We start from the raw sequence: 20373 nt of genomic DNA, 5'->3' as shown, positions 1-20373 counted from the left end.
TTCAGCCACAAAGACCAGCAAGGTTTCCCAATACCTCGCAAAGAAGGGTACCTATTGGTGGATGGGTCAAAATAAAAAAGAGCTGACATTGAATATTCATTCGAGTATGGTGAAGTTATTAATTACACTTTGGATGGTGTATCAGTACACCCAGTCAGTAAAAAGATGCAAGCGTCCTTCAGTTGCCAGAGAGGAAGGAAACCACTCAGGGATTTCACCATGAGGTAAATGGTGACTTTAAAACAGTTACAGAGTTTAATAGCTTTGATAAGAGAAAACTGAGGCTGGATCAACAACATTGTAGCTACTCCACACTACTTACCTAATTGACAGAGTGAAATGAAGGAAGCCTGTACAGAATAAACCTATTCCAAGACATGCATCCTGTTTGCAACAAGGCACTAAAGTAATACTGAAAACATGTGGCAAAGTAATTCACTTTTTGTCCTTAATAAAAAAGTGTTATGTTTGGCGCAAAACACATAACTGAGTACGACTCTCCATATTTTCAAGCATTGTTGTGGCAGCATCATGTTATGGCTATGCTTGTAATCGTTAAGGACTGGGGAGTTTTTCAGGATAAAAAATAAACAGAATGGAGCTAAGCACAGGCAAAATCCTACAGGAAAAACTTTCTCAGTCTGCTTTCCACCAGACACTGGGAGATGAAATCACCTTTCAGCAGGACAATAACCCAAAACAAAAGGCCAAATCTACACTGGAGTTGCTTACCAAGAAGATAGTGAATGTTCCTGAGTGGCCGATTTACAGTTTTGACTTATAAATCTACTTGAAAGTCTATGGCAAGACTTCAAAATGGTTGTCTATCAATGATCAACAAACAATTTGACAGAGCTTGAAGAATTTGGATTTTTTTTTTTACAAAGTGTACAATCAAGGTGTGCAAAGCTCTTAGAGACTTACCTAGAAAGAGTAACGGCTATAATTGCTGTCAAAGGTGATCCTTACATGTATGACTCAGGGGTGTGAATACTTATGTAAATTAATATTTATAAAAACATGAATTGATATTATGGGGTATTGTGTATAGGCCAGTGACACAAAATCTCAATGCAATCTATTTTAAGTTCAGGATGTAACACAACAAATTCTGGAAAATGTCAAGGGATGTGAATACTTTCTGAAGTCAGAATACATACTGTAGTCATCATACGCTGGTTTTCACATGCTTTCATCTGGGGAGCCAAGGCCCTGGTTAACCTAATCCATATTATATAAAGGTCAGACTATCACAAACATCCCCCACTTCAAGTCTCAAGTTGCAAAACGAGAGAATAACCCTAACATAGATAGCCAAGTCTATCTCATCCAGCATTCTACTATCTCATCCAGCATTCCACTATCTCATCCAGCATTCCACTATCATAAATACCATAAAGCACTGTCACATCATTTGAGTTTCGGACATGATCAACTCAGACAAAAGTCTTTAATAATACCAAAATGGTGCTGTCAAAAACAGCATTACAAAGGTTCCATATTCCCACATGAATTAACCCATTAATAATCAATCATCCATTTATTTAACCTTTTCCAGGTATAAGAATATTTAGAAAATAAATACACAGCGCAGAGGATGAGAGGACGAGAGTACTAGAATTAACGATCAATAGGGAATTGTCAATGTAAATAGTAGGTATTCTGTGGAATGTCAGTCCTGGACTCACGTTTTCATTGGTCTGTACATTGAGTCTGGAGCAGGATACTTGTTATTTGGCTATTGGCCCAATAACAAGTATCCTTGTTATTGGTCAATCCCAGGCTAGGGTGGGGGGTTATCAATGGCATCCTGTCCTTTATTCTGTTGAGAAAAGCTGAGGACCGGGGAGACTGAACATCTACCTCCCAGCATAACATCTATGATTTGTCTTTCTCAAATAAATCACATTTTCTCCCCCTGATTTGCTTTGGAGTTTGTATTATTGAAGAATAACATCAACTGCTAACACAGAGGAGGGAATCTTTTGTTGTGACTTCATAGCCTTGACCAAGAGTCTCTGTTTCTCCTGTAATTTATCCTCAAGACATTGGATAAGGACCGGGTCAACTTTGGCGTCCACCTTATTAGCGAACCAGCTGCCGTAGTTCAGTAGCCAGCGCAGCTCCCCCGCCCCATAGATACACACACTGCGGACGTGTTTGCCTGTGCATGATGGGTAAAGCGGTCCCTCCAGGTAGTTCCACTTCACCAGCCTGGTCTTGCTCATCAGGTCTGTGATGTCGGCCTGGGCCCGTGGCACCTCACCTGGCACGCCCGGCACCCGTGTCAGCGTGGCCCAGAAGTGTTCATCTGGGGAGTAGGTGTCATTTGACCACATCAGGAAGTCCTTGGCCAGCGCAGACTTGTTCATATAAGTGACGAACTCCAGCGAGAGCACGAAGTATGCGCTGCCGATGAACATCTGTATGCCGTGCGGCGGAGGCCCCTTGGCCTTGTTGGTTTTCACTGGCAGCCGGTGGTACTCGAATGACACGTTCTGCAGCTCGTGGTGGAAGGAGAAACGCTGCTTCTTGTATTCGCTGGGGCGACTTGTCTCCATCATGTTACCCCCCCGGAGCTTCTTCAGGTCAGCCACCAGCTCTATGTTGGAGCGCAGGGGAAAGTCCTGACCGCACAGGTTGATGACATACCTCCACTTGACCTTTGATCCTATAAGGTCAGACAGGCAGTTGAGGTCAGCATTGAGGCGGCTGATGCTGGCATACGTCACTGCCTCCAGCTTAGAGGCGATGAAGACGTTGGGTAGACAGCGTGCCAGACCCTCCATGGACTCTCTGAACAGTTCTGATGACTTCAGGTCGTAGTGGATACAGTAGATGTTGTTAGGGGTGTAGACGGCCCTGAGGATCTTCTCCACCATGGAGGCAGACTTGTGGACCACCAGTGAGTAGGCCAGGGGGAAGGCCTGCTCCTCCTCAGACACTTGGACATCCCCATAGCCCCGGGAGAGGAGGTATCGCGGGCAATTTGAGATCAGGTTGACCAAGCTCTTGTCCTGCTCTTCCACCACCACCTGTTTTCTGATGACCAGCGACTTCCCCAACTCGGCCGGCTCCATTTCATAGATGGCATTGCAGTCAATGTTGTAGCGATGGAGCAGCTCAACGTCATTGTAGCCTGCGGTAGACCCATAGGTTTCAATGGTAATGCTGTATTTAACAGTGAACTTTAGGAAGAGCAGCAAGAAGGCACAGATCACCAGCAGCAATGATAAAGAAGAAATGAAATTCTTCTTCCGCAGTCTGCTTGGAAAGGCAAATCTTATTTTCATTCTGTGGTGACACAAAAGAACAATAATCAGAAAAAAAGAAACAAATCAGTTCACGAATGCAATCATGCAAAAAAATCGTAAGGATTTAACTGAATCCATTTTTTACAATATGTTTGACAACCGTGCTCAGCTGGTTATTTACTCTATTGCTTAGACGACTCAAATGTTGGGCTAAATATATAATCCTGTAAAATAAAAATCACCTCGCTCAGGAAATGGTGTGGAGGTCTCGTAATGCCCAGAAAAGATGACTTGCTCTAAAACCCGAGCCTGAAAAGTTCAAATGTACAGTAAGGTCAGAAATTATTGGCACATTGATAAAGATGAGAAAAAAAGACTGTATAAACTGTATCAATAATACAAATACGGAGCCATATTGTATGCAAACAAATTGATTTTGTTAACAAGTCGTACAAAAAAAATCTCAGAGATTAACGATTATTGGCATCCCTGTTTTCAAAACTCCAGCACCCTCCTCTTTAAAGGGTAACAAGACTGAGACTTTTTCTGAAACGTTTTATGAGATTTGATGGCACATTGAAAGGGATCTTCCCAGCAAACAGGGAAATCCTAAGGACAATGTTCCCATTAGGTCCCTTTAAGGGTTTCGGCAAGACATTATCCCACTGGCATTCTCAGAACATTCTAGGAACAATAAAACATGACGATAACTCGGGACCATAAGAGGAAGTTTAGTACAGGTCCTGGTTTGGTCGCAGTATAACGTTATAATAAGATATTTGATGTGCTTTAGAGAACGTTCAGAAAATATTCCTATTATTTGATTCTGAAAGGAAGTTATCCATGGGACATTCAATGAGAGGTACCTCATACCTACTGAAAATCATTGATTTAATTTACTTATTTCAGCTATTTGAGTTTGGGTTTTCAGAATAGTTGCCTAATGTTGGTGGGGCATATTATTCTGATGTAATATTACTCCTGAATCACTACAATACACTATATATATACAAAAGTATGTGGACCACCCTTCAAATTAGTGGATTTGGCTATTTCAGCCACACCCATTGCCTACAGGTGTATAAAATGGAGCACACAGCCATGCAATCTTCATAGACAAACATTGGCAGAAGAATGGCCTTACTGAAGAGCTTAGTGACTTTCAACGTGGCACCATCATAGGATTCCACCTTTCCAACAAGTCAGTTCATAAAATTTCTGCCCTGCTGACCCAGTCTACTGTAAGTGCTGTTGTGAAGCGGAAACGTAGCGCCTAACAATAGTCTGTCCTCGGTTGCAACACTCACTAACAAGTTCCAAATGGCCTCTGGAAGCAACTTCAGCACAATAACTGTGTGTTGGGAGTTTCATGAAATGGGTTTCCATGGCTGATCAGCCGCACACAAGCCTGAGATCACCATGTGCAATGCCAAGAGTCGGCTGGAGTGGTGTAAAGCTGGCCCCCATTGGATTCTGGAGCAGTGGAAACACGTTCTCTGGAATGAGGAACTGTAAAGTTTGGTGAGGAAGGAATAATGGTCTGGGACTGTTTTTCATGGTTCGGGCTAGGCCCCTTAGTTCCAGTGAAGGGAACGCTACAGCATACAATGATATTCTAGACATTCTGTGCTTCCAACTTTGTGGCAACAGTTTGGGAGGGCTGTTTCCTGTTTCAACATGACAATGCCTCAGTGCACAAAGCGAGGTCCATACAGAAATGGTTTGTCGAGATCGGTGTGGAAGAACTTGACTGGCCGGCACAGAGACCTGACCTCAACCCCACCGAACCCCTTTGGGATGAATTGGAACACTAACTGAGCCAGGCCTAATCGCCCAATATCAGTGCCCGACCTCACCAATCCTCTTGTGGATGCATGGATGCAAGTCCCCGCAGCAATGTTCCAACATCTAGTGGAAAGCCTACCCAGATGAGTGGCAGCAAAGGGGGGGACCAACTCCACATTCAGTGGTGTAAATTACTTAAGTAAAAATACTTTAAAGTACTTAAGTAAGTTTTGGGGGTTTCTGTACTTTACTATTTATATTTTTTTACTACTTTTACTTCACTATATTCCTAAAGAAAGTCATTCAATTTTTATTCCATACATTTTCCCTGACACCCAAAAGTACTCGTTACATTTTGAAGGCTTAGCAGGACAGGAAAAGGGTCAATGGATGTGGCAGACTCACTAAACACACATGCTTCGTTAGTAAATTATGTCTGAGTGTTGGTGTGCCCCTTGCTTTCCGTAAATAAAAATATATATTTAACAAATGGCGCCATCTTGTTTGATTAACATACGGAATTTCAAATTATTTGTACTTTCACTTTTGATACTTTAAGTATATTTGAGCAATTCCATTCTACTGTTGATTTTTAAGTATATTTCAAAACAAGTATTTTAGAATTTTTCGTAGGTTACTTTCACTTGGACTTTAGTCATTTTCTATTAATAAGGTATCTTTACGCAAGTATGACGATTGGGTACTTTTTCCATCACTGTCTATATTAACGCCCATTCCTTGATGATAAATACAGTTTATTGAATTGAGTTTAACTGAGAACTAACATGTGAAGACAACAGTGTTCAGTTGACTGTGACTTCCTAGCAATGACTCGAATTTTCAGAAATAAAATATTTCTCGTGTTGAATGTTCTGTTCTGAAGAAGAATGATCACCCAATGTGCTCTACATTTCAAGCTCAGATTTTTTTTAAAACTATAAAGTCATATCATTGTGAATTACAAGATTCCAAGTTTCTTCTTCTTACTTTTGTCTTTGCATACCGGTATAATTGACATATTTGCCTCCGTACTTTAGCATGTTGCTTCTACAATCCCATTCAGATTTGTAAACTTTTCGTCAATCTCTCGAAAGTGTTATTCCACAAACAGATTGTTGTTCGCTGCATGGTAAACTCCTTTGATATCCCACCAGTGTGTTGTTAATTGCAGAGCTCCGTATGTCTTTGGTTAAATCCCATCATGTTAAAATGATCCGCTATCGTTATGCTTGGACTCTGACAGCGCGCACGGGGTGACTTTTCCTACTCACTGCAGCAATGAAGAGAGAGAGAGGTGTTAAAGTACCAAACGAGTTGAGACCCAGTGAGATAGCGTCCCCTTTTGAGGAAGACTAAATATTTTATTAATCAAATGTTTGTTTTGTGTGTGTTATTTTTTTTTGTCATGTTTAAATTCCTATCACATCACACATTTAGTAATGCCATTTATTGGAAACTCCATGCACAGTATAACCTGCATGACAGAAAGATCAACTTCCCCTTAGAACCAACTTCTCTGGTTTTAAATGGCCCGTGGCATCGATATGAGTCAGAAACATGAATTATAGTGTCAAAATGTACTGCAAAGTGGATATATGATCATTTTTGTCATGAAGTCAGTCTTGTCCAAAACAGAGTTTTGTAAGTGAGTACATCACAATTTACCGGAGGATTGGGCATGGGGTTAACAATATGCACACTTTTGCCAATGATGCACAATTTCCCAGAAACAACACTTTGTGGTCCGCTGCCAACTGCTATGTGGACAATGTTGTCAAGTCTGCATATGGGTGCAATGCACGCACATTTAGCACAGCAAATAGGAGTGAAAATGGGCTTCCATAAAGTTGGTGTAAACTTCCAATGCATTTCAACAATATTGCCAGATGGCCAGGAATGTATTACATACGATGCGTTTACTTCTGTGAGTGTGTTAGCTAATTAGATAGCTGGTACTAGCTAGCTAGTAACTACTTTTGGTTATAGAAACCATTTTTGAGCATGCTAGTGAGCCAGGCTAGCAATGAAATCACAGATGAAAGTGGAATGATACTGTAGCTAGCTAAATACATCAAGCTAACGCGTAATGTGATGTAGCATGTCAGATGAAGATGTGCGGGCCTTCCCGAGTGGCGCAGCGGTCTACTAAGACACTGCGGCTTGAGGTGTCACTACAGACCCACGTTAGATCTCAGGCTGTGTCACAGCCGGCCGTGCCTGGGAGACCCATGAAGAGGCATACAATTGGCCTAGTAGAGGCGACTCCTTGTGGCGGGCCGGCACTTGCGAGCTGACTTCGATCGCCACCTGGACGGTGTTTCCTCCGACACATTGGTGCAGCTGGCTTCCGGGTTAAGCAAGCAGTGAATCAAAAAGCTGTGCGGCTTGGTAGGGTTGTGTTTCGGAGGACGCATGGCTCTCGACCTTCGTCTCTCCCAAGTTCATAGTTGCAGCGATGGGATAAGACTGTATCTACAAATTGGGGAGAAAAGGGGTTAAAAGTACAAAGAAAATAAAAAGATGAAGATGCACATATCTCACGTTGTGTAGCTACCTTGCTAACTGTAGCCTATTTGCATTTAGGGTCAATACAGGGCAGGCATTGGATACCAGCTTGCCAACTAATCATAGGATGTAGCCAGCTTCCTTTCAACAATGTTTCAACTCAAACTGGCTAGATAGCCAACTAATTTAAACTCGGACAAAGATATGGATAGCTAACACGGATTTGCAAGTTAGGTGGCTGACTACCCACTGGGCACAGACATCCACTCAACATCTATTCCATGTTTGTTCATGTTTGAAACAACGTTAATTCAACCAGTGTGTGCCTAGTGGGTAGCTAGCATTCGGGGCTTCGCCTGCTAACCCAAAACAACATGCCTGTTCTCATAAAAGTTTATAGCATATTTTCTAGGGCAAAAATAAATCAAGCATGGCACTTGTCTACTACAAATAGCAAATAACAAAACATGTCAGCCAGCATTCAGCAACGTACACAGCTAGGTGCATAGTAACGGTGTCAGTGTCACCGGCCTGAATCTATTCTGTAGTTACAGTCCCTCTACTAGCATATAAATTACTTCCAAATTAGAGAAAGTTATTTTTGTCACTATATGTTTATTGAGTGATATTGTATATCCAAACCTGGTGGATTTGTGGTTCAGCGCAGCGTTGTGGGAACCCCTCAACCATATCAGGAGCTGTTCCAGAGGGCTGAGGCAGTGGCCAGACACCAGTCCCACTTCAGAGTAATGGAGGACACTTGAATCGGATTGGTAACATTTGATCTGGTCAATGGTCAAAATACTATCTGTCCTAGAATTCACCCAACTACCATTGATCATGTAATCAGTGCTGTGTGTCTTGTATGTTGTAAGTATATGCCCCTTTCCACTGTGCCAATGGGCCCCAGTCAGTGCCGTGCTGGCACATGTCCTATGTGAATTAGCAGTGAATCAGGATCTTTGATTGGCTATGTTCAACTGTGTATTTAATGTTGGCTTCCATGACTGTATGGTGACAGTATTTCTCTCTCTCCCTCCCTCTGTGATATAGAAGCTGAGTCGAATATGGAGCCGAAGTCGGGCTCCTTCATGACCTGTATTAGTGTTGCGGGGCCTGGAGCTGACCTGCACTGCCATGCCCATCAGGCGTGGGCAAATACCTCAGAAGCAGTGGTGTGAAGTACATAAAGGAAAGCTACACACAAAAAGTATATTTTGGTATTTCTTTCATTACTCCATTGTTGACATAGTCCCAAAATGTTTTGCTTGTCAGCAATCAAGTTTTCGAGATATGTAACTTTCAAAATACAGACATTATCCCAGTATGACACATTTTGCATCACATTAAGCTGCAATTTGCGTCATCTGATGCGATATGCATCATACGGGGATGATTTCTGTATCTCAAAAGTTAGGTGCATCCCGTTTCCTTTGGTCATCCTTGAGATGCGACCTGTGACCAATTAAACACACATGTCTTTTTATAAGGTTCCACAGTTGACATTGCATTTCAGAAGAAGAAAGTTGTGTAATTTGTGGAAGAAGGGGAAGTGGTTGAGACTGAAAAATGGCCAGAAACAAAGACTTTCTTCTGAAATGAAGGCTGTCCATGCGAGAAATTGCAGAGAAACTGAAGATCTCGTACAACGCTGTGTACTACTTCCGTTACAGAAGAGCTCAAACTGGCTCTAACCGGAATATAAAGAGCAGTGGGAGGCCCAGGTGCACAACTAAGCAAGAGGACAGGTACATTAGAGTGTCTAGTTTGAGAAACAGACGCCTCACAAGTCCTCAACTGGCAGCTTCATTAAATCGTTCCAGCAAAACACCAGTCTCAATGTCAACAGTGAAGAGGTGACTCCGGTATGCTGGCCCTATAGGCAGAGTTCCTCTGTCCAGTGTCTGTGGTCTTTTTCCCCATCTTAATCTTTTCTTTTTATTGGCCAGTCTGGGATATGGCTTTTTCTTTGCAACTCTGTCTAGAATGCCAGCATCCCACAAATACTGATGCTCCAGATACTCAACTAGTCTAAATAAGGCAAGTTTTATTGCTTCTTTAATCAGGACAACAGTTTTCAGCTGTGCTAACGTAATTGCAAAAGTGTTTTCTAATGATCAATTAGCCTTTTAAAATGATAAACTTGGATTAGTTAACAACATGCCATTGGAACACAGGAGCGATGGTTGCTGATAATGGGCCTCTGTACGCCTATGTAGATATTCATTTTTTTTTTAAATAGTCAGTTTCCAGCTACAAAAGTCATTTACAACATTAACAATGTCTACATTGCATTTTTGATACATTATATTGGACAAAAAAAAAGTTTTTCTTTCAAAAACAAGGACTCTGCCTGGCCGGTTCCCCTCTTTCCACTGGGATTCTCTGCCTCTAACCCTATTACAGGGCCTGAGTCGCTGGCTTGCTGGGGCTCTCTCATGCCGTCCCTGGAAGGGGTACATCACCTGAGTGGGTTGATTCACTGATGTGGTCATCCTGTCTGGGTTGGCGCCCCCCCTTGGGTTGTGCCATGGCGGAGATCTTTGTGGGCTATACTCAGCCTTGTCTCAGGATGGTAAGTTGGTGGTTGAAGATATCCCTCTAGTGGTGTGGGGGCTGTGCTTTGGCAAAGTGGGTGGGGTCATATCCTTCCTGTTTGGCCCTGTCCGGGGGTGTCCTCGGATGGGGCCACAGTGTCTCCTGACCCCTCCTGTCTCAGCCTCCAGTATTTATGCTGCAGTAGTTTATGTGTCGGGGGGCTAGGGTCAGTTTGTTATATCTGGAGTACTTCTCCTGTCCTATTCGGTGTCCTGTGTGAATCTAAGTGTGCATTCTCTAATTCTCTCCTTCTCTCTTTCTTTCTCTCTCTCGGAGGACCTGAGCCCTAGGACCATGCCCCATGATCATTTATGAACATTTGAACATCTTGGCCATGTTCTGTTATAATCTCCACCCGGCACAGCCAGAAGAGGACTGGCCACCCCACATATGCTCTCTCTAATTTTCTCTTTCTTTCTCTCTCTCGGAGGACCTGAGCCCTAGGACCATGCCCCAGGACTACCTGACATGATGACTCCTTGCTGTCCTCAGTCCACCTGACCGTGCTGCTGCTCCAGTTTCAACTGTTCTGCCTTATTATTATTCGACCTTGCTGGTCATTTATGAACATTTGAACATCTTGGCCATGTTCTGTTATAATCTCCACCCAGCACAGCCAGAAGAGGACTGGCCACCCCACATAGCCTGGTTCCTCTCTAGGTTTCTTCCTAGGTTTTGGGCCTTTCTAGGGAGTTTTTCCTAGCCACCGTGCTTCTACACCTGCATTGCTTGCTGTTTTGGGTTTTAGGCTGGGTTTCTGTACAGCACTTTGAGATATCAGCTGATGTACGAAGGGCTATATAAATAAATTTGGTTTGATTTGATTTCACATTTAAGTGACCCCAAACTTTTGAAAGATAGTGTATAAACAGGATTCTAATCAAAACTCAGCCTTCAGAAAGTATTCATACCCCTTGACTTACTCCACATTTTGTTAGGTTACAGCCTGTATTAAAAATTGATTAAATTGTTTTTTTCTCACCCATCTACACACAATACCCCATAATGACAAAGTTAAAACATGTTTTTAGAAATGTTTGCAAATGTATTGAAAATGAATTACAGAAATATCTAATTTACATAAGTATTCACACCCCTTTGCTATGACACTCCAATTTGAGCTCAGGTGCACCTTTGATCATCCTTGAGATGTCTCTACAACTTCGAGTCCACCTGTGACCAATTCAATTGTTTGGATATGATTTCAAAAGAAACACACCTGTCTATATAAAGATCCCACATTTGACAGTGCATTTCAGAAGAAGTAGAGGAAGAAGTTATGTGATCGTTGGAAGAAGGGGAGATGGTTGAGATAGCGGAAGTGTTGTATGAAACAAAGCGTGTCAAGTACAGTTAGTGATAAAGTGGATAACAGTAAAGTCCAAGAAGGGAACAAAAAGAGCTAAAATTGTTGTGGAAAATGAGTGAAGAACCATTGGTTGTTTGAGTATGTTTTTTGGATACGGATGCTCATTTAGGAAACCCTTTTCAAATCACAAGGATGGTGAAGAAGGCGCTGGTTAAAGTTAATGCAGTCAAAGTAACCAGGAGTGGATTGGTGTTGATATCGTGTCTTTCTAAAAAGCATGACGTGGACTGCTTTGATTCTCAGAGCAGGTAAACTGGTTAAAGGTGTTCTCTCTGGAGTCCCATTGGACATTGATAATCAATATCTTAGGCCAAACATTCCAGGATGTAGTTCATGCACGTCGCTTGGCCTGTATCTACACATATGAACACAATATATAAAGTGTTGGTCCCATGTTTCAAGAGCTGAAATAAAAGATCCCAGAAATGTTCCACACACACAAAAGCTTATTTCGCTCAAATTTTGTGCACAAATTTGATTACGTCTGTTAGTGAGCATTTCTCCTTTGCCAAGATAATCCATCCACCTGGCCGTGTGACATATCAAGAAGCTGATTAAACAGCGTGATCATTACACAGGTGAACCTTGTGCTGGGGACAATGAAAGGCCATTCTAAAATGTGCAGTTTTGTCCCCCAACACAATGCCACATATATGTAAGTTTTGAGGGAGTGTTAAATTGGCATGCTGACTGCAGGAATGTCCACCAGAGCTGTTGCCAGATAATTTAATGTTTATTTCTCTACCATAAGCCGAGGCTTTGAGAATTTAGCAGTACATCCAACGGGCCTCACAACCACAGACCACACCAGCCTAGGACCTCCACATCCGGATTCATCACCTGCAGAGTCATCCCATACCAGCCACCCGGACAGCTGATGAAACTTTGGGTTTGCACAACTGAAGGATTTCTGCACAAACTGTCAGACACCATCCCAGGGAAACACTTGTGTGCTCTTTACGGCTGAATCCAGGTTTCAACTGTCCTGAGAAGATGGCAGACAGCGTGTATGGCGTTGTGTTTGCGAGCGGGTTGCTGATGTCAACGTTGTGAACAGAGTGTCCCATGGTGGCGGTGGGGTTATGGTATGGGCAGGCATAAGCTACAGACAACGAACAAAATTGCATTTTAACAATGTCAATTTGAATGCACAGTATGCACATCTCACAGAGATACCGTGACGAGATCCTGAGGCCCATTGTCGTGCCATTCATCCACCACCATCATTTCATGTTTCAGAATGATAATGCACAGCCCCATGTCGCAAGAATCTGTAGACAATTCCTGGAAGCTGAAAATGTCCCAGTTCTTTCATGGCCTGTATACTCACCAGCCATATCACCCATTGAGCACGTTTGGGATGCTCTGGATCGACGTGTACAACAGCGTGTTCCAGTTCCCGCCATTATCCAGCATCTTCACACAGCCATTGAAGAGGAGTGGGACAACATTCCACTGGCCACAATCAACAGCCTGTTCAACTCTATGTAAAGGAGATGTGTCACGCTGCACGAGGCAAATGGTCGTCACACCAGATACTGGCTGGTTTTCTGATCCACATTCCTACTTTTGTTTAAGGCATCTGTGGCCAACAGATGCATATCTGTATTCCCAGTCATGTGAAATCCATAGGTTAGGGCCTAATGAATGTATTTCAATTGACAGATTTCCTTATATGAACTGTAACTCAGTGAAATCTTTGAAATTGTTGCATGTTGCATTTATATTATTGTTCAGTCTAGAATGGGAAAAAGGTGCAAAGTTTATCTATATTATTGATGTTTGATTAAGTGTATCTACCAACCTATGTAAAGCTGGGATAGTTAAATAAAGGTTCAATAGGGTGAAAGAGGTTGAGGTGTCAAGCATCGGGGCTATACAGCAAATATCCTATGTGAAGGGGTAAGAGGCCACAGTGCTGAAGGAGATATGGTGGGGAATACACCACAACCAGTTGCAAATGTTATAAGTCAACCAAGTGATCTGGATACACTTACTGTGAAGGTGGATTTTGTAGACTTTATAGCCACAGTTATTAAGTTTTTGGGCATCCAAGGCTTCATGGCAGGAGCACTGCAAGGACTACTGACACCAGAAAATGTTTCGCCCTCACAGGATCCTTCTGAGTCTGTGTAGGGACCTGATTAGAATGTTGTTAGAAAAGCAGGCTGATTTAGTTTATTTAAATGTCGTTATTGATAGTTTGTATGGATATACAGTACCAGTCAAAAGTTTGTTTTTTTTTCTTTATTTTTACGATTTTCTACATTGTAGAATAATAGTGAAGACATCAAAACTATGAAATAATACATATGGAATCATGTAGTAACCAAAAATGTGAACAAATCAAAATATATTTTCTGTTTGAGATTCTTCAAAGTAGCCACCCTTTGCCTTGACGACAACTTTGCACACTCTTGGCATTCTATCAACCAGCTTCATGAGGTAGTCACCTGCAATGCATTTCAATTAACAGGTGTGCCTTGTTGAAAGTTCATTTGTGGAATTTCTTTCCTTCTTAATGCTTTTGAGTCAATCAGTTGTGTTGTGACAAGGTAGGGTTGGTATACAGAAGATAGCCATATTTGGAAATAGTCCCTATTATGGCAAAAACAGCTCAAATAAGCAAATAGAAACTAAAGTCCATCACTACTTTAAGACATGAAGGTCAGTCAATCCGGAAAATGTCAAGAACTTGTCAAGAATGTGAAGTGCAGTCGCAAAAACCATCGTGTGCTATGATGAAACTGGCTCTCATGAGGACCGCCACCGGAAAGGAAGACCCAGAGTTACCTCTGCTGCAGAGGATAAGTTCATTAGAGTTAACTGCACCTCAGATTGCAGCCCAAATACATGCTTCATGTAGTTCAAGTAACAGACACATCTCAACTGTTCAGAGGAGACTGCGTGAATCAGGCCTTCATGGTCAAATTGCTACAAATAAGGATACCAACAATAATAAGATGACTTTCTTGGGCCAAGAAACACCAGCAGCAGACATTAGACCGGTGGAAATCTGTTCTTTGGTCTGAGGAGTCCAAATTCAAGATTTTTGGTTCCAACCGTCATGTCTTTGTGAGACGTAGAGTAAGTGAACGGATGATCTCTGCATGTGTGGTTCTCACTGTAAAGCATGGAGGAGGAGGTGTGATTGTATGGGCTGCATTGCTGGTGACACTGTCTGTGATTTATTTAGAATTCAAGACACTCTTAACCAGCAAGGCTGCCAATGCATTCTGTAGCGAAACGCCATGCCATGTGGTTTGCGCTTAGTTTGACTATCATTTGTTTTTTAACAGGACAATGACCCAAAACACACCTCCAGGCTGTGAAGGGCTATTTGACCAGGGAGGAGAGTGATGGAGTGCTGGCCTGCATCATATCACCTGACCTCAACCCAATTGAGATGGTTTGGGATGTGTTAGACCACAGAGTGAAGGAAAAGCAGCCAACAAGTGCTCAGCAAATGTGGGAACTCCTCCAAAGCAGTTGTAAAAGCATTCCAGGTTAAGCTGGTTGAGAGAATGCCAGGAGTGTGCAAAGCCGTCATCAAGGCAAAGGGTGGCCACTTTCAAGAATCAAATTATATTTTGATTTGCTTACTACATGATTCCAAATGTGTTATTTCATCGTTTTGATGTCTTCACTATTATTCTACAATGTAGAAAAGAGTATAGAGGGAACAATGACTGGAGCCAAATACAGGCAAATCCTTGATGAGAACCTGCTTCAGAGTGCAAACGACCTCAGACTGGGCTTAAGATTTATGTTCAAACAGGACAATGACTTCAAGCATCTAGCCAAAACAACGCTGGAATGGCTTCAGAACAAGAATGTGAAGGACCTTGATTGGCTCAGCCAAAGCCCAGACTTGGATCCCCACTGAAAATCTGTGGAAAGACGAAGATTGTTGTTCACCGCTGCTCCCCATCAAGTTTACTAGAGCTGGAGGAAAATCTGCAAGGGAGAATCTGAGAACATCCCCAAATCCAGATGTGAAATGCTGATCCAGACAAACCCAAGGCGACTCAAAGCTGTAACCGCCGCCGAACCTGCTTCTACAGTGCATTGACACAGGGGTGTGAATAGTTATGTAAATGAGTTATTTCCGTATTTCTTTTTCAATAAATTAGCAAACATTTCTAAAAACATGTTTTGTCTTCGTCAGTATGGGGTATTGTGTGTAGACGCATGAGATTAGTATTTATTTATACAGGCTGTAACAACAAAAAGTGGAATAAGTCAAGGGGTATAAATACTTCTGAAGGCCCTGTAACTATTGCTGTACACAACTTCTGCTGTACACACATTTTCTATGTCTATAATGTCTATACACACCAGTATTTTTATATATTTCTCATTCAGATATTTCTTAATTTCTTTATATATTTTTTTTGGGGGGGGGGATTTGTGTGTGTATTGTTCGGTATTACTGCACTGGTTGAACTAGAGCTAGAAACATAAGCATTTCCCTGCACCTGCGATAGCATCTGCAAAATATGTGTACTTGACCAACAATACAATTTGATTTAGAGACGGCACTTCAACAAGCCTATTTCACACCATAGCCTGCTGAATTTCTAAGATAACTTTCATTTCATTTTGATCTATGCACCAATTAAAAGGTGGCACTGACTCGCCCATGGCTTGATGTTTCAGCATTGTCTCAATGAAGAGTTTGGTATTCACCTAGCCACATGCACGTGCTCTTACAAGCCTGCTAGAGTTAGCAGCAGGCGGACGAGCAATATCCACCATCGTAGTACGGAAGAAGCCTGAGCTGGAATGAGAAGCCAACTGAAGCTGACTAGTTTTCAGAATCCCTGAGTAGATCTAGCTTTAATAGAAGTATCCCCCACAGAGCTTACCCATGATGTTCTACAACGATTTAAGTCAATAAGTCATCGTTTTAGTCAAAGTCTGGTATATTTGGGCTTGAAGTGGGAAATCCAAAGTGGGGACTTTTTCTGTGTTTCAGTTTTATTTTGAATGTTACCACCCACCAGCATGGCTTTGTTTACTAAAACTCCCTGGAGTCCATGTCCACGCCCTGCTGATATCAAATTAGCATAATTAAACAAGTCCACGTAAATAATCTGTCAGTTTAAACTAGTGTGTGACATTTGCGGTGAAAGGTAACAGAGTTTGTCAGACCATGAGACATCCGGAAAATCGGTCTTCTCACATAATCCGAACGATTTAGCCTACAAACGGTTTGGCCGACGACTCCAAAGATGAGAGACTCACGAACACGATGATGTTCTCCGTTTTACTCTACGATCCACACAAGCATCTTGGGACTCATCTGAAGTCGGTACAGCCGATCTGCCAACTTCTGTGGCATCCAAACTGTTTGGGCGACACACTAAGGTGTACACTGTGGAAAGATAAGAGTCTCACCACTGGTGAGACAAAACCGCGACTCGTCAGTGAAGAGCACTTTTTGCCAGTCTTGTCTCGTCCAGCGATGGTGGGTTTGTGCCCATAGGCAACGTTGTTGTCGGTGATGTCTGGTGAGGACCTGCCTTACAACAAGCCCTCAGTCCAGCCTCTCTCAGCCTATTGCGGACAGTCTGAGCACTGATGGAGGGATTGTGCGTTCCTGGTGTAACTCGGGCAGTTGTTGTTGCCAGCCTGTACCTGTCCCACAGGTGTGTTCGGATGTACCGATCCTGTGCAGGTGTTGTTACACGTGGTCTGCCACTGTGAGGACGATCAGCTGTCCATCCTGTCTTTGAAAGACAGGGTCCTGAAAAAGGGACATTTCTTTTTTTGCTGAGTTTATATACTTCAGAACAAACTTCCTTTAGATTTTTTTTTGGGGGGGGGACTATATTTTGTTCCATGTAGTGACTCTGTTATTCAATATGTTTATATGGGCTAAGTCCAAATATTTTTGAGATACTTCAAGTGGTCAAAAGCAAATAGAAATATTATCCTTAGTATGACCTTTAAACAATTCTATATAGCCTAGTAGAACTCCCCTCCCCTGGCTTAGACAAGGCTTATGGGTTAATCAGAAACACTTGCAAAGTTCTTCCTCTTCGTGAGTCACGACTGGGCTGAGTCAAACAGCTTTTCGGGGTGCAAAATTTTGCACCTCCACTTTTTTACCAGAAAATGTACATCATTTGTCAATTTTCACTTATTTTTTAGCTAGTCTGTAGTCCAAAAAATGTGATCATTTTATAAATGGTAGGCCTATATTTGCACGATATGTTACAACCTTGCTCAAGATTGTTTGTTACAATGAGGAAACACACACTGAGTAAAGGAATAACAAAACAAATTTATTCCATTAGTAAAGTAAAAAATCTCAACAATAATCAGATGAGGCATGAAGGTCAGTAAATTAGGTGTCAACTGCCAAAACCACAACAAAACAACCAAAAGTATGCATGGTGAGAGGAATCTCTTGCTGAATGGGGAAACAGGGGCTTTATGCCACAGCTGTGCTTTCACAGGTCAGCATCAGCACTGACGACCCTCTCAGCTCCGCCACACCAATCTCCTGCAGGAAGTAAGCACAGCAAAACCCAAGAGACAGAGCAGGGAGGGGGCGTCACAGATATGATTGCATTTTGCAACCCTGCTCTCCTCGTCGCCCCAATATGACAGTATTGGGGAAAAAGAGATGACAAGATGACAGTATTATCTGAGGGAAAAAAAGACTAGTAAATACTAATGTCCCCAAAAACACGACACTTTTAAACTATAGTAAATACTACAGTATTTAATTTGCATACACCCTGCCCATTCCACTCCCCCATATCCCAATTTGTGCCACCCATAAGTGAGAAACCAAATGTACATGGCAAATATATATCATATATTGTGTTTTCTACAGGTTACAGGAAAGAGTAGAAGCTAGGACCTGTCTGTTCAGAGCCCTGTCTTATTGTACCTAACTACAGATTATAGACAATTTCAATGTTTCCTCAAGCAGAGCCTTCACTTCTATGTCAAAGATAATTAAACAAAAACACTATAGTATATACTACAGAAATGTCTGCAAAAGCACTACAGTAAATATTACAGTAGACTGTACTACACTGCCCTACAAAGGATAAATGCAGTAACTACACTTTTGGCCAAAATTGAGTTAAGATTGAAATCAGTCTTTGTAGTATCTGTTTTATCTTGTGACAAAGTGTTCAATTATGTTCCGTTTCAGAGAAAGTAGAGTGTGAAATTTGCAGCAACTACAAAATCCAAGTAAAAAACCAAGGCAAACAGCAAGTGAAGTTACTGCACTATGGCTTTGTTCCACTGTGTTGTGACTGCAGTTACCTGCTCTGACATACAAAGTCAAAGATCAGTAACTATGCAAACTGTAAAACTGAGAAAATGGCTTCAAAGTTTATTTGCTGTCTACCTTTACAAAAAAGATTGTAGTTTTAAAACTGCAGTAAAATTGCAGTAGACGGCAGTCTACTGTGGTATTTTAGATGCAGTGATTGCAGAGTAACTGCAGTGTATTGCAATTATACTGCACTTTAACTGCATTTACACTGCAAAATTACTGCAGTTATACTGCACTCTCCCCGTAATCTTTTTTCGTAAGGGTAGCTAAATATGTTTTAGGTAGATAGGTGCGTGTGTCCGACTCCAAGCCCCCACAACTGAATAGAGAAGAGCATAAATCATGAGCGCACTGCTTACAAAACAGCTGAGAGCTCTCCATGCAGATTCAGCCCGTCTCACCCAACTTAATCCAGCAAATTGGACTCTGTTATCAACACAAACTCCCACCAAAGCACCCGATCATTGGAAATACTTGCTCAACAAACCACAACACAACTGAATGATCTCCGTTCGAGACTATCCTATCAACGGGACATTAAAAACTATAATATCTTATGAACGACGACATGGCTAATATACAGTTGGCTGGGTTGGATATTATAAAATAAGGATTTGCTGGAGTCCAAGTCAAACTAAGATTCTTTATTTTGATGAGCTCAGGAGAATAGCAGAGTGTGTTGACAGTCTGAATTCCGAAGCACTCGGTGAAAAGCACATATCTTTATAGTTTCTGTTCTTGGCCAGAATTCTCAGTTCCTGTTTTTATCTACACAAGGAAACAGGTGTGGCTGGTTTGCAACACAGGATGATACTCGCAAGAACAGGAGATTATAATAGGACAGTCCGGCAGCGCCCGGACAGGCGGGAGACTCTGGCAGCGACCAGACAGGCGGGAGACTCTGGCAGCTCCTGACTGACGGGCGGAGACCTACAGGAGGCCTGGTGCGTGGAGGAGGCAGCAGATGGACTGGGCTGTGGGGGAGCACTGGAGCTCTGGTGTGCAGCCTTGGCACCACTCTTCCAGGCTGGATGACCACTTTAGCCCGGCCCCTCCAGAGTGCAGGCACAGGTTTAACAGGGCTGTGGGTGAGCACTGGAGATCTGGTGCATACCACTCGCACCTCTCCCTTAGGCTCCATGCCCACATTCGCCCGGCATGGGCGGAGCACAGGCATAGGGCACACTGCACCCTCCCAGCGCCTAGGAGGCACAGCACGCAGAGCCCGGCGCAAGATACCCTGGGCCGAAACGGCGTACCGGAGACCAAACATGCTGAGCCAGCACAATACGCCCTGGCTGGATGCCCACTCTCCGTGGCACTTGCAGGGGGCTGGCCTATAGCGCACCGGGCTATGAGCGCGTAATGGCACTTGCAGGGGGCTGGCCTATAGCGCACCGGGCTATGAGCGCGTAATGGCGACACATAACATGGTGCCTGACCAGTACTGCGCTTCTTCTGGTAAACACGGGGAGTTGGCTCAGGTCTATCGCCTGACTCCGCCAATCTCCCCATGTGCCCGCCCCAAAAATTCTTTGGGGGCTGCCTCTCGTGCCTGT

At 42.8% G+C, this 20373-nt stretch overlaps 1 protein-coding gene across 3 annotated transcripts in view; it reads right to left on the bottom strand.

Moving 5' to 3' along the window:
* Positions 1-1431: 1431 nt before the first annotated feature.
* LOC112214460 (beta-1,3-galactosyl-O-glycosyl-glycoprotein beta-1,6-N-acetylglucosaminyltransferase 4-like) overlaps positions 1432-20373 on the bottom strand; it is a 40480-nt gene continuing 21538 nt past the window's right edge. The window contains exons 1-3 of one of the 3 annotated variants that reach the window (XM_024373211.2): positions 6027-6368; positions 3497-3563; positions 1432-3294 (exon numbers count right to left, since the gene is read on the bottom strand). In XM_024373211.2, coding sequence (XP_024228979.1) covers positions 1941-3293 — 1353 coding nt within the window. In that variant the 5' untranslated portion in view covers position 3294; positions 3497-3563; positions 6027-6368 and the 3' untranslated portion in view covers positions 1432-1940. Of the gene's footprint in view, positions 3295-3496; positions 3564-6026; positions 6369-20373 lie in introns of those variants that run through there. The other 2 variants (XM_024373213.2, XM_024373212.2) reach the window with 2 other exon arrangements.

Source organism: Oncorhynchus tshawytscha, linkage group LG20 (assembly GCF_018296145.1).
Source record: "Oncorhynchus tshawytscha isolate Ot180627B linkage group LG20, Otsh_v2.0, whole genome shotgun sequence".
NCBI classification, from domain to species: Eukaryota; Metazoa; Chordata; class Actinopteri; order Salmoniformes; family Salmonidae; genus Oncorhynchus; species Oncorhynchus tshawytscha.
This window is presented reverse-complemented; position numbering and strand designations above follow the sequence as displayed.